We start from the raw sequence: 14,892 nt of genomic DNA, 5'->3' as shown, positions 1-14,892 counted from the left end.
CGGCGGTCCTTACCACCATAGTGACTGCAGGTCAGGCTCAGTCCCAAGTATCAGCAAAGCCTCCTTACTCCCCCAAAATCACAGATCAGGGAGCAGGGAAGGCTGGCAAATAACGAGTTATTAATACTGTGCCAAAGCCTAATAAGGATGGGAGTCCGCAGCGCCCAGGATCACCAGGACACCTAATAGGAGCCCGTTTCCTAGGAGCATCACAACCGGATCCGGTATAGCAGTTGCTCCAAGGGATGACATCCTTGCAACAGGCGGTGACAGGGTTACTAAGGGACAACCAGTCCTTGTAGCAGAAGATAGATGCAGTGTCACCCCTGGGAACGACCCAGCATATGGCAAGGTCGACACTCGGCCAGGGGAATGCCAGGGAGTACTCAAGGAGGCTACTGCCGCAGAATCTAGTAACCAGGCTCGATATGGATACGTTGCCACCATGGGTAACCACGCCACCCGAGCAAGCATATCCAGGCAGGAATGGTGGCCACCCAAGGTACGATCCAACCACCAGAGGTTCCACCACCACCAAGGATGCCAGAAACGTACCCCATGGTACTCAATCTTGTGGGATTAGGAGCATTGACACCAGATCCCATATCAACAACCAGCAGTATGCCCGTGGTACCAGGGAGTAACCCAGGGGAACAGTCAGCAAGAAACGCATACCCCGGGATATGCTCCTATATGCTGTATACCCCAGACAATTAGTTCATGCCTATTGTGAACTCAACGCCATTACCTGGAAGCTACATGGTACCTCCTTACATGCCAGGAGGAACACCAAGTCCATATGGGATCTACTCAGTACCCTACAACCAGGGTATGGGGGTAGGAAGCCATGTAGAACAACAGTTGCAGGATATCAGGTCCCTACTCAGCAGGTTCCAGGGTTACCACGTCCCATGGAGGTAGCAACCCCAGAGTGCTATGCGGATTCCCCCTTCGTGGACAGCATTGCCCTTGTCAGCATGCCAAAGGGGTTCACCACACCAACAATGACGTTGTATGATGGAACAGAGGATCCGCTGGAGCACATCAACCAGTACAAACAGAAAATGATGGTGGTTGAAGTAACAGGGCCTGAGAAGGAGGCATGTATGTGCAAAGGATTCGGTTCCACCTTGTCAAGAGCCGCACTCCAGTGGTTCGTTAACCTTCCCAACAAATCTATTTCCATCTTCGCGGGGTTAGTGAACGTTTTCAATCAGCAGTTTGCAAGCAGTCGCAAGCCAGAAAAATTATCCAGTGATCTATACCGGATCATCCAGAGGTTCAAGGAGTCCACCAGGGATTATCTCGCCAGATTCAATGTAGAAAAAATATATATCCCTAGGTGCGACCTTACAACGGCAGTCAACGCCTTCAGAAGGGGACTGCATCGTGACTCTGATTTTTACAAGGATCTCACCAACCATCCATGCGCCACCTTTGAGGAAGTCAAGCAAATGGCAGAGGCTACTTATCGCCTAGAGGAGGATGAGGATAGAAGGGACCTGTATGGAACAGATTCGTCCAGCAGAAAAATCACAACATAGAAAAAGAATGAAAGAGCCAAACCCTACAGCAAGAACACAGTGAACAAAGTCTCAGGAGAAACAGAGAGCACCGAGGCTCCACCTAAGCTCAGCGAGTAAGGGTTCACCACTGGACTTGCTGGGGTAATGAAGGCAATCAGGGAACTAGGGCAGAGGGCTAGGTGGCCCAAGAAGCCTACCCCCAGGGAGAACGACAGAAGAGATGCCAGCAAAAGGTGTGAACATCACAACGATATTGGCCACAATAAAGAAGATTGTATAGTACTACGAAAGGAAGTGAAGCAACTCTACAGTGCTCGATGCTTGGATCACCTGCTCCCCAAGGGGGCGAAATCTGGAAAGGTCAATACTGCTGACCAGGCCCAACCATCCCCACCTTCACCTTACTCAAAGGTCGTGAGCGTCATCACAGGAGGGGTCGGAGATATGTGGTCTCATTTATTCAGCAGCAAAGCGCCATGTAACCGAGACTAAAGGAGATAAACCAGAGTTCTCCCTCAGGGTCAGCAGACAGGATCTACCAGCAATCTCATTCGACAAGGCAGATGTACCTGATGAGGCAGAACACCACCATGACGCCTTGATCATTACCTTTTCTATAGGGAATTGCCTTGTTAAAAAGATATTGGTAGATACAGGAAGTTCTGTGAATCTGATAATGCTGGAAACCTTGAAGAACATGGAGTTCAGCGAAAAAGACCTGGTGCACAAGGCAATACCCTTGGCAGGCTTCAGCGGAGAAACTAAACAATCCCTTGGAGAAATAGTGATACCTACCTTTGCAGGGGGTATGAACAAACAGGTACGGTACTTGGTCATTGATGGTCCGTCAACTTATAACGTGATACTTGGCAGGCTCTAGATCCATGAAATGAAAGCGGTACCATCAACGTACCATCAGAGCCTAAAGTTCCCTACACCCTGGGGGGGTACATGAGATACGAGCAGATCAAAATGTAGCTCAGGATTGCTACACGAACGCTCTGAAACCCACTGCAGCTAGTCCAGCATAGCAATTACATAAACTGTGCGTCCAGAGGGTGTATATCACATCGCCCCAGGAGGAACTCGACGAAGTAAACCTGGACCCACAGTTTCCAGCAAGAATAGTGCTGGTGGGAGCTGATTATGTAGGTAACATCCGTGAGCAGTTAATTGAATTTTTACGTACTAACATGGATTGTTTCGCCTGGTCGCATAGCGACATGATTGGCATAGATCCAAGTGTAATTACACACTGGTTAAATGTAGACCCTAACTTTCCTCCAGTCCAACAGAAAAGGCGAAAATTTGCTCCTGAAAGGAACGAGGTGATAAACCAGGAGGTAGACAACCTCCTGGCAGCAGGCAAGATCAGGGAAGTTAACTACCCAGAATGGCTCTCGAATGTTGTGGTTGTACCTAAGATGAACAACAAGTGGAGAGTATATGTCGATTTCACAGATCTTAACAAAGCTTGCCCAAAAAAGACCCGTTCCCCCTGCCGCACATTGATTCCATGGTAGACGCTACAGCAGGGCATGAGCTACTTACCTTTCTTGACGCCTGGAGTGGGTACAACCAAATAAAAATGGACCCTAAGGATCAGGAGAAAACAGCCTTCAGATCTTGACAGAGGCTTGTACTGCTACAATGTGATGCCCTTTAGCCTCAAGAATGCTGGTTCCACCTATCAGCGCCTGGTGAACAAAATGTTAAAGGTGGAGATAGGGAGAACAATGGAAGTCTACATTGACGATATGGTAGTCAAATCCGAGAAGGCAGAACAACACATGTCCCACCTAGGGTACTTGGTGACGCAAAGAGGGATAGAAGCCAGCACGGAGCAACTCAAAGCAGTACTTTAGTTAGAATCTCCTCAGAAGCCAAAGGACGTACATAGGCTCACAGGACAGGTAGCAGCCCTAAACCGATTCATATCAAGGTCCTCAGGCAGGTGTCGATTGTTCTATGACATCTTGAGGAAGAGCAAGAAGTTTGAGTGGACGCAGGAGCATAAAAAGGCGTTTAGGGAGCTCAAGCAGTACCTGAGCACCCGTCCTCTTCTCTCCAAGCCAAAACAGGGAGAACCGATGTACTTGTATCTATCAGTGACAGAGGCGGCTGTAAGTGTTGTACTGGTACGAGAACATGAAGGTATGCAGAAACCAGTCTACTATATAAGTAAGTCTCTGTTACCTGCAGAGACCAGGTACACATCTCTAGAAAAACTCATTTTAGCACTTGTTACTGCTTCATACAAATTGCGTCCCTATTTTGAGTCACATACAATCTCAGTCGTGAGCAACTACCCCCTGACAACCATAATGAGGAAACCCGAACTGTCAGGGATAATGGTTAAGTGGTCTGTCCACCTGAGTGGGTACGACCTGAAATTTGAACCCCGAAAAGCCATAAAGTCCCAAGCCCTAGCTGACGTTGTGTCAGACTTTAGTCCCACCCTTCAAGAACAAGCAGTTAGTGAAATCTTAACCCTAAGTGAGGCTAAAGAGGAGCAGGTATGGGAGTTACATGTTGATGGGGCATCCAATACGAAGGGAGCAGGGGTAGGGCTGGTCCTGAAATTACCTCAGGGGGAATAGATAATACAGGCAGTACGGTGCGAGTTCAAAGCAACGAATAACGAGGCTGAATATGAGGCCCTATTCTTAGGACTCCAATTAGCCTTAGAATTGAAAATCAGCCACATCGAGGTGTATAGCGTCTCCCAACTGATCCTAAACCATGTGAATAACGTATACACGACCAGGGATCCTAAAATGATAGCCTACTTGGAAGTAGCAAAGGAGCTCAAACTCCACTTTGCCTCCTTCAACATCCAGTAGATACCATGGGATCAGAATGTTGAAGCGGATGCTCTTGCCACCCTGGGAGCAGCCTTCACTCCAGGGGCAGTGGGTACTATACCATTCATACATGTCATGAAACCTGCCATACGTCAGAATGAACAGCAGAACGCCAGTAAGGCTGCAACCACCCAGTGGACATACGAAGCAGGGATACTGTATACTGCCACACCCCAGGAAGAGATTGATGATTGGCGCAAACCTTACATTAGTTGGCTACGTGATGAGGTATTACCACCTGACCAGAAACACACCAAAAGCTTCAAAATGAAATCCTCCAGATTCGTAATTTTTGATAGTATCCTATTTAGGGAGTCCTTGGCAGGACCCTATCTGAGGTGCTTGAGCATACAGAAGGCACAAGCAGTAATGTGTGATATCCAAAGTGGTGATTGTGGAAATCACACAGGGGGTAGGAGCCTATCCAACAAGACACTAAGGCAGGGTTACTTCTGGCCTACCATGAGGTAGGATGCCATAGATTACGTCAAGAAATGCGAAGAATGCCAAAGGCACGCTCCTGTCAGCCACCAGCCAGCAGAACATATGCATCCGATCATCTCGCCTTGGCCTTTTATGAAATGGGGAATGGACATTGTGGGACCATTACCCCGTGCTTCTGGAAACAGGACGTACATGCTGGCAATGACGGACTACTTATCTAAATGGATAGAGGCAGAAGCTTTCCCTCAGATCCTGGAGAAGCATGTTGTTGGAGCTGGTGTCCTCCACAGATTAGTGTGATAACATTTGTAAATCTCTTATAGGTTCACAAGGGTATACTTCGTATATTTAATCAGTTGATTAACGTTTACCTAATAACGGTTGGCTTGCTAGAAAGTTTGACGTTATTATCATACAGATGGCGGTGATCAACTGGTCCCTAAAGGTCACACCTATAGGACGTATTTGAGAAATGTGGTTATAGAAATATAATTACATTGATGCCCAAAATGACTAAAAAGTTAGTCAATGTGTTGATGAGATAATTATTTAATGAAAATTAAATAATATTAAGTTGAGATTTAATTAATTGTCAATTCGTAAATTAAATATAATAATTTATATTTAATTAAATATATATAAGGTTAGTTTGAAAGAATTAATCTGTTAATTCGTAATTAAATATAATCAGTTGTATTTAATATCAACAAGTTGAATGTGTCATAATGGTAATAGTGAGGGTACACAAGCCAAGAGGTCATGGGTTCGATCCTCACTAGATGACAATTTAACACACTTTATATATTTTTGGAAAGACCAAAAATAAGGAAAAAAAACTACTCCTTATTTTCGGTTCAGGTGGCCGAAATTAGGGAGGTTTCCCTTTTCCTAATTGATTTCGGATTTCGGTCTATATAAAAAGAAAGATGGAGAATTATTTCTAACCTAATTCTTTTTCTGACCTAGCCTCCTCTTTCTCATCACAAAAAAACACAAAGACAATAAAATTTTACAGAAAATTTTAGATTGATTTCTAGCATAATCAAAGGGTATATCTTAGATCGTCTTGGGTGCAACTAATAGGTGAATATCAATTTTGATATTGTTCTTAGGCCAATTTTGCAAGGACCCGAGGTTAATTCTAAATCTTTTTACTTATGCTTATGTATTTTATTTTATGACCATAGATCATCTTTATTATATCGTTATAATCCTTCATGTTAAAGGGAAGTATACAGATTATTTCCCACAAGTGGTATCAGAGCACTAGGCTACGATTTTAATCTTGATGATTTTCATAAAAATTGTATGTAAACATAACCTGATTTTCGAAAAAAAATTAGGGTTTCTTTTTTGTGATTCGAAAATTTTGATTGTGCCGTTTTGTGCCGTTTTTTTTTTTCTGTTTGATGATAGTTTTTCCATTCTATTTTTCATATTATAGTTTTTAATCAGTTAAAATTATCATATGAAGAATTGGTAGTTTTTGATTTAATGCAGATTAAGTTAAAATCAAATGGAATCGTCATGTTTATGATTAAAAGATTGTTTTTGCTATATAGTTTTTGGCATATAAATTAATCATGTTTATTATTTCATATGCTAATCATGTTCTAATAGCAAAGGTAAACAATTGATCATCAAATCTTGTTTAGGGCATAATTGCCGCAAAAAGAAAAGAAAAAAAAAAGGCAGGCTGCGTTTTTTTTAGGGTTTACGAGAAAAAAAATTTTTATGTTAATTTTTTTGGTAAACCGAGAAGAAGAAGAAGAAAAAAAAATAAAAATAAAAAAAAATTTAGGAAAATTTTTTTTGCCTTTAGCCGAAAAATAGAGTATATTTTTTTTGGAAAGTTTTTTTTTCCATTGTTTTTCCTATTTACCGAATTAGAATAGGAAAGGAGTTTTTTTTATTTTTTTAGCCGTGACTAATAAAAAAAAAACTTTTCGTTTTTTTGGCCGAGTCATATTTAGAGATTTGGATTTTATTTTTCTTTATTTTGGCCAATTAGTTATTGTGAATCGGTTCACAATTTAATGATACCGAATTATTTTAAAGCAGTTTAAAATTTTTGACGGATAGAATTCATATTACAAGTATAATATGGATTAAGTATGAAATTAATGTGATTAAATTGCGGAATTGTCACTTAATTTAATTTAAATAGGTGGTTTGGATAAATTAATCAACATAATTTATTTATTGTATTATGTATGTTTAATTTATTTTTAGTTGATGCTTTTAATTATGTTGAATGAATCGAATGAATGAATTTTATTTACGTATTTAATTTTGCAATCGGTTGTAATTTGTAATACTTAGTGTGGCCTTAGTCAATTATGTTTTCGTAATAAAGGAAACATAATTTTTATGTAATTATGAGATCTCGAATCTCCTTTATTTTAGTTTTGGGTTTTTGAAATTAGAATGTAATTAAACACTAGGACTTTTACTGTTTTTTACGTTTTTCATTTTATTGCTTTTCATTCACATGCTAGTAATTGCATCATATTCCGCCTAAAACCAAACCACCTACTACTAAAATGCATGAAAATTGACTCATATAGGTTGTATGTTAGTTTTCATGGACATGCAGATGTCACAGTCTTTAAGCCATCACCTTAGTTTAAATCACTCTCGCATGCTAGATTGTAGTTCACTTAAAATGAATTAAAAAGTTGATGGGATCTTCCTCTAAACGGAAATTGAGATTAGTCTTTATAAGGGCAAACATCTATGAATCCCTTCTTCGTCGGTAGGCCTAATATGACCCCTTCTAGGTTGGGTAAGTAGTTGTGTTGACTTAGTTTACCTCAACATCATAGTCCGAAGAGTTTCTCGTGATTATGATGGACTATAGATAGAATTTACAGAAATTTATCGACCAAGAATTCTAACGGTAGAATTAGCTAAAAGGTTAGCTTATCAATTTACAGAGAATTGAGTCTTAGGGTCATTTATATAATTCTTGAGAGAGGTCAATTGTATAAATGTTTTTGAGTCTTCGCGTTATAACATTAGTTCATTAGACTTAAAATAAAAACGATGCATGCTTATTATTTTATTCTTCTTTCGCAGTGTAGAACACGCTAATTATCAATAATACTGTTACAACAAATGGCTGGAAATAACGCAATCCCAATACCTAGTGCCACACTAGATCGTTCGTCCTGGCTTAAAATGTTCATGGACCAAATGAATCAGTCCACTCGGATCGAAGAATGATGGGTCCAATTTTGCGGACCGGGAGGCGGCACTACGGAATGTGCCATGCTGGCGACGGTAAGCTCGGGTATTTAATCGAGCCAATACCGGTCAACCCAGGCCCAAATACAGGAGCCAACGAGTCACTCGCTTATAGTGATTTCGTTATGAAAGCGGGTGCGATAAAGAACGTACTCATCTTTGCAATGGAAACCAATTTGCAGAGACGCTTCATTGCCCAAGATGCAAACAAGATTTTCACCACGCTCACTAATGAGTTCTCAAAGGCACCGAGAATCGTTACATATGAGCATACCTGTCGCTTCTTTGATGCGAAACTCCAGAAGGGCCATCCATTTAGCCCACACATTCTTCACATGATTGAGAATGTCGAGAAACTGGAGTCACTGAATTGTAGAATCAGTGAGAGCATTGTCATTGACCGAATGCTTCATTCTCTTCACGATGGTTTTGCCCTTTTCAGGGCGAACTACTACATGAATGACTTGAAAAAGAGTCCTCATGAGCTACACTCCCTTCTCGTACAGACCGAGAAGGATATGAAATTGAGTGGGAGCATGAAGTAGGATGTTCTCACGATTCACAACAAGAGTAAAGGTAAGGGCAAGGCTCATGGCGACCTAGCTGTAGGTAAGCCAAAGCTTAAAAAGCCAGGAAACGGTAAGAGTGACGCCCGGTGAGACTAGTGGCTCACAGGGCAAGACAAAGAGCAAGGGCGGTGACATAAAGTGCCACCATTGTCACAAGACTGGACATTGGAGGAGGAACTGTCCTGTCTACCGTGAGGACATCAAAGCAGGCCGTGTCGCTCCTGTTGGTATGTCATCTTATTATCATATGATTGAGATTAACCATGCATGTTTCGGAACTTGGGTACTAGATACTGGTTGTGGTTCTCATCTGTGTAATCATTTGCAGGGCCTAAAGAACATCATACCTCTCGAAAAAGGTGATGTGGACTGCGAGTCGGAATGGAGCACGAGTAGTAGCCGCCTCGAAGGGAACATATGTAATCCAACTCCCTAGTGGTTTTGAGTTATCATTAAATAACTGTTACTATGTACCCAGTTTATGTAAGAACATTATTTCTTTTTCTGTACTTGCTAAAGACGGTTTTACATTTTCAATAAAGGATAATAGTTGTATTTTCTCTTTTAATGAAATGATTTATGGCAAAGCAGTTTCCATGAATGGAATTTATATCTTAGATCAAACCACGGAAGTATTACACATGATTAATAAGAAATTAAAGGTTGGTGACAAAGATCAAACCTATCTATGGCATTGTCGAATGGGACACATAAATGAGAAACGCGTAAAGAAACTCGTCGATAATGGGACTATTCCCTCATTCGGATTTTCTGCATATGGCATGTGTGAATCATGTCTCATTGGCAAGATGACTCGAATTTCCTTCAAAGGTGTTGGAATGCGCGCTAGTAACCTATTAGGACTCATACATACGGACGTATGTGGACCTATGTCAATTACCGCTAGAGATGGCTATAGATATTTTATCACTTTCACGGACGATTTGAGTAGATACGGATATGTCTACTTAATGAAGCATAAAAGTGAGTCCTTTGAGAAATTTAAGGAATACCAGAATAGGGTACAGAACCAACTGGGTAGAAAGATTAAAGCACTCCGTTCAGATCGGGGTGGCGTCTATCTTTCAAATGAGTTTGATCAACACCTGAAAGACTGTGGAATCGCTCTCCAGTTAACTCCACCTGGAACACCTCAATTAAATGGTGTGTCCGAACGGAGAAATCGAACCTTACTTGATATGGTTCGATCCATGATGAGTCACACGGTAGTGCCTGATTCATTATGGGGTTATGCTCTTTTGTCATTTTGCTCTTATACTTAACCGAAGTCCGTCTAAAGCTGTCGACAAGACTCCATATGAAATATGGAAGGGAACGGTACCTAACTTGTCCTTTATTCGGGTTTGGGGCTGCGAGGCTTATATCAAGTGGAGACACGAGGATAAGCTCGGCCCGCGATCGGTCAAGACATACTTTATAGGTTATCCAAAAGGAACATTTGGTCATTACTTCTATTCGCCAACCGAACATCGAGTATTTGTTGCGGCTAGTGCGACGTTCTTAGAGAAAGAATTTCTCGAGAACAAGTCGAGTAATAGAACCTTCGAGCGGTCGGAGATTCCAGAACCAACAACCGAGGAACAGATGGAGGAAGCTGTACCTCCAACTGATGATACGGTTAATGTTCCTGAGGAACCTAGGAGGTCGGGTAGAGACTCTCATCCTCCGGACAGATACATTGGTATGGCTGTGGAAATCACACAGGGGGTAGGAGCCTATCCAACAAGACACTAAGGCAGGGTTACTTCTGGCCTACCATGAGGTAGGACGCCATAGATTACGTCAAGAAATGCGAATAATGCCAAAGGCACGCTCCTGTCAGCAACCAGCCAGCAGAACATATGCATCCGATCATCTCGCCTTGGCCTTTTATGAAATGGGGAATGGACATTGTGGGACCATTACCCCGTGCTTCTGGAAACAGGACGTACATGCTGGCAATGACGGACTACTTATCTAAATGGATAGAGGCAGAAGCTTTCCCTCAGATCCTGGAGAAGCATGTTGTTGGAGCTGGTGTCCTCCACAAATTAGTGTGATAACATTTGTAAATCTCTTACAGGTTCACAAGGTTATACTTCGTATATTTAATCAGTTGATTAACATTTACCTAATAACGGTTGGCTTGCTAGAAAGTTTGACGTTATTATCATACAGATGGCGGTGATCAACTGGTCCCTAAAGGTCACACCTATAGGACGTATTTGAGAAATGTGGTTATAGAAATATAATTACATTGATGCCCAAAATGACTAAAAAGTTAGTCAATGTGTTGATGAGATAATTATTTAATGAAAATTAAATAATATTAAGTTGAGACGAATTAACTGTCAATTCGTAAATTAAATATAATAAGTTATATTTAATTAAATATATATAAGGTTAGTTTGAAAGAATTAATCTGTTAATTCGTAATTAAATATAATCAGTTGTATTTAATATCAACAAGTTGAATGTGTCATAATGGTAATAGTGAGGGTACACAAGCCAAGAGGTCATGGGTTCGATCCTTACTAGATGACAATTTAACACACTTTATATATTTTTGGAAAGACCAAAAATAAGGAAAAAAATACTCCTTATTTTCGGTTCAGGTGGCCGAAATTAGGGAGGTTTCCCTTTTCCTAATTGATTTCGGATTTCTGTCTATATAAAAAGAAGGTGGAGAATTATTTCTAACCTAATTCTTTTTCTGACCTAGCCTCCTCTTTCTCATCACAAAAAAAACACAAAGACAATAAAATTTTACAGAAAATTTTAGATTGATTTCTAGCATAATCAAAGGGTATATCTTAGATCGTCTTGGGTGCAACTAATAGGTGAATATCAATTTTGATATTGTTCTTAGGCCAATTTTGCAAGGACCCGAGGTTCATTCTAAATCTTTTTACTTATGCTTATGTATTTTATTTTATGACCATAGATCATCTTTATTATATCGTTATAATCCTTCATGTTAAAGGTAAGTATATAGATTATTTCCCACACATGTGATATCTTTCATCAAGAGGAACATAGTCAGCAGATATAGCATCCCTTCAGAAATCATATGTGACAATGGGTCACAATTCGTATCCAACAAGACGGAAGACTACTGCGACAGGTGGAACATCAAGCTGTTTAAGTCCACTCCTAGGAATCCGCAGTTCAACGGTCAGGCAGAATCCAGCAACAAGATAGTCATGAACAACCTGAAAAGAAGGCTGGAGGAGATAGGATCCAACTAGGCAGATGAGCTCCCCTTCGTGTTGTGGTCTAATAGAACTATCCCCAAAGTGGCAACAGGTCAAACACCATTCAGTCTGGTCTTTGGGGCCGAGGCAGTTATTCCCTCTAAGGTGCAAGTACCAACACATCGATATGCCAATGCCACCGAAGAGAGGAATCAGGTAAAAATGGCCAACAGCCTGGATACCATTGATGAGCCAAGGACCAGCGCCCAAATCAGGAAGGTCGCCTACAAGAAGACAGCTGCCAGGAGTTACAAGAAGAATGTAAGGCTGAGAACGCTGCATGTAGGGGACCTGGTACTCAGGAAGGTATTCCCAAACACCAAGAACCAGAGTGCAAAGGAATCGTGGGTAATGGGGCATACAAGTTGGAGACTATGGATGGGAAGCTGTCCCTAGATCCTAGACCATCATTCACCTTAAAAAGTATTATGTCTGAGGTTCCAGGTGCAGGACCCAGAAGTTCCACCTTCAACAGGTACATTCAAGGACCCTTGAATCCTAGCATTCAATACTCCAGAAACCTTAGAGCATGAACTAAATTGCTAAAAGTGTCTTTGATTAAGCAGTTATCGCTTGAAGGGGAACAACCCCAGAACCCACTTGCTGGAGCCACAGCTCACTCTCTCATGAGGTACATACGCAAAGAACTAATCATTTTGTTTTATACTGCCTGACTGTACCACCTGCATTGGTCTAACAACAACATCTCTTTTGACAGCAGGAACAACTGAGTCACCAGGCAAGGTCTTTCGTTCAGTACGCACGTGCTAAGTCTTCTGAATTCAGCAGGTACTACTAAGGAAATGACAACTTACAACGTATCTTGCAAATCCTTTGAGTCAAAACCCTTTTTATTATTTTCCCTTGGTGTCAACTTCATAGGTGTCACAAGGAGTAAAATGTGGAAGCAGCGTACTTAGTATTTCAAAAGGCCAAAATGAAACTCTATTTTCTTTTAAGTTGTTGTAAAACTCTGGAGGAACACCCTTTGTGCTCCCCAAATTATTTTGGATTTATGAAATTGCTTACACTTTTAGGTAAGTTGAATATTAAGGCAATGTCCTAGTAGGCTAACTCATGAACAGGAACTAGCAAATTATTCCTCCTGCAGGAAGTACCCAATGTGCGTGTGGTCGAAACAGAGGGATTCGAGCATCCTGATGGACAGAAAGCTCCCTGAACCACCATAGACACCTCAACAAGTACGAAGCCGGCACACAAACAGAAAGAATGAAAAATTGCTTGCAAAACAACATAAGGAACAAAACAGGAATTTTCATAAACACCCCTCAACAGGGGCAATTTGAAAAATAAATATTTTTGCCCCTCCTACGAGGCAAACACCAAAGAGTACTAAAAGGTGCCCAACAATACATCAAGATAAAATTAAAATTTAAATGCCTAAACTAGGCAGCAGCAGCAGAATCCAGGGCGGCATCAGCAGGAACATCTACAGGGGCGTTGGGCTCCACACTAACCTCTCCCCCAGATGGACCTTCCCCTCCCTCCCTGAGCAACAAGGACATCCTCCCTAACCTCCTCGACCGAAACGACAGCTAGTTGTTCAATCCAAGCACTGGTCTCTCCTTCATCACCATCCAACAAGTCGTTGATGAGGCTGAAGTCCGGCTTGATTGGATATGCAGCATTGAACAGCCGTTCCTCCTCAGCAAGGTCCTAGTTGGAGTGTTCACCCGCGTCAAACTCCTTGATGCATTTGATCTTTGTTTCCCCAGGGGGAAACCAATGTAGAGTCCAAGAGCAGGTGCTTCAATAGCTCCACCTCCTTGTGAGCCTCTTCCATACGCCCTTCTGCCACCCTCCTCTTAGGATCCAGCTGCTTCTGGGCAAATGCCTTCTCCTCAGCCAATTTCTTCTGGGCAGCCACCTTCTCCCTCCTAGCCAGCGCCAGATCTTCCTCCACCTTCCCCAGGTTGACGTTGAGGTTGTTCACCTCCCCCATCAATCTGGCAACCTTCCTGCGCAGAAACAGGCCGTCCTACAAAACATGCAAGAGGAACAGTCAGCAGCACGAACAAAATAGACCAGTGAAACATAAAGGGAATTAAAAAAGGTACCTGCAGGGCGCGTCCATAAGCTTCATCTAGTACAGCAGGAAGAGGGGTATTTCCTAGAGAATGGACAGCAGCAGGGAGCAGGAATTGTTCCATGTGAGGCCAGAGAGGCACCCCACTAGAGCCATACCCCTTGGAAAAGCGGATTACAGTGGAAGTATTAGGCAGAGATGGCCTAGGAGCCACTGCAGCCAGAGGAGCAATCTCGACAGGGACAAGCGTGCTTACCGGCTCCTTTTCAGCAGGGAGCGATGGCCTCTTCCTGGGAGAAGGACCGGAGGAGGCAGAAGCAACTTGCTTCCTCTTTCTATCCAACAGGGAAAGAGAGGAAACAGGAGTATTCCCTAGTACAGGAACACAGTTAGAACATAAACACAAATGACCATATAACAAGAACGAAAACCTATAAAGAACGAAGCCTTACCAGACGATATCTTGAATTCGCCAGCTAGGGGTTCTTGCTGACTGGAGGAGGTACCAACTTCCTCTTCTTCTTCTTCCACTTCCTCCTCTTCCTTCTCTTCTTCTCTCTCTTCTTCCTCCTCTTGCTCTCCTTCACCAATCTCAAAGGGTTCGAAGGCGGATGCACCAATAGGGGAAGAAAGTACACCAGTGTAAGAACGAGTTGCAACAGGAAGAGCAAATAAACGGCTAATCACGTTTTGATCTCTCGAGGGAACTGGCTGCTTCAAACCTGCATCAGTACACCAGTAAGAAAATTAAGGTAAAAGAAAAACAACAGAAACCCAGAAACTAAAGTTACCTTTAGAAGCCCCCCACTTGTCAAATAAGTACTCGGGGGTGGGGGTAAGAGAGTCAATCTTAACAAAGATGAAGTTCGTATTCCAGCTTTCATCCCTCACTTTGGGAGGAAGGATCTCACCAGGGTTGCTGGCGTCGCAAGACCTCAAGGT

At 42.2% G+C, this 14,892-nt stretch overlaps 1 protein-coding gene across 1 annotated transcript; it reads left to right on the top strand.

Moving 5' to 3' along the window:
- Positions 1-1,670: 1,670 nt before the first annotated feature.
- On the top strand, positions 1,671-4,767 carry LOC141632151 (uncharacterized). The gene is made up of 7 exons (XM_074444726.1): positions 1,671-1,886; positions 1,957-2,346; positions 2,582-3,045; positions 3,193-3,382; positions 3,512-4,042; positions 4,370-4,618; positions 4,702-4,767. The coding sequence occupies exons 1-7, from the start codon at positions 1,671-1,673 to the stop codon at positions 4,765-4,767; spliced, it is 2,106 nt and encodes a 701-aa protein (XP_074300827.1).
- Positions 4,768-14,892: the final 10,125 nt, after the last annotated feature.

This window comes from Silene latifolia, chromosome Y, assembly GCF_048544455.1.
Source record: "Silene latifolia isolate original U9 population chromosome Y, ASM4854445v1, whole genome shotgun sequence".
Classification (NCBI taxonomy): domain Eukaryota; kingdom Viridiplantae; phylum Streptophyta; class Magnoliopsida; order Caryophyllales; family Caryophyllaceae; genus Silene; species Silene latifolia.
This window is presented reverse-complemented; position numbering and strand designations above follow the sequence as displayed.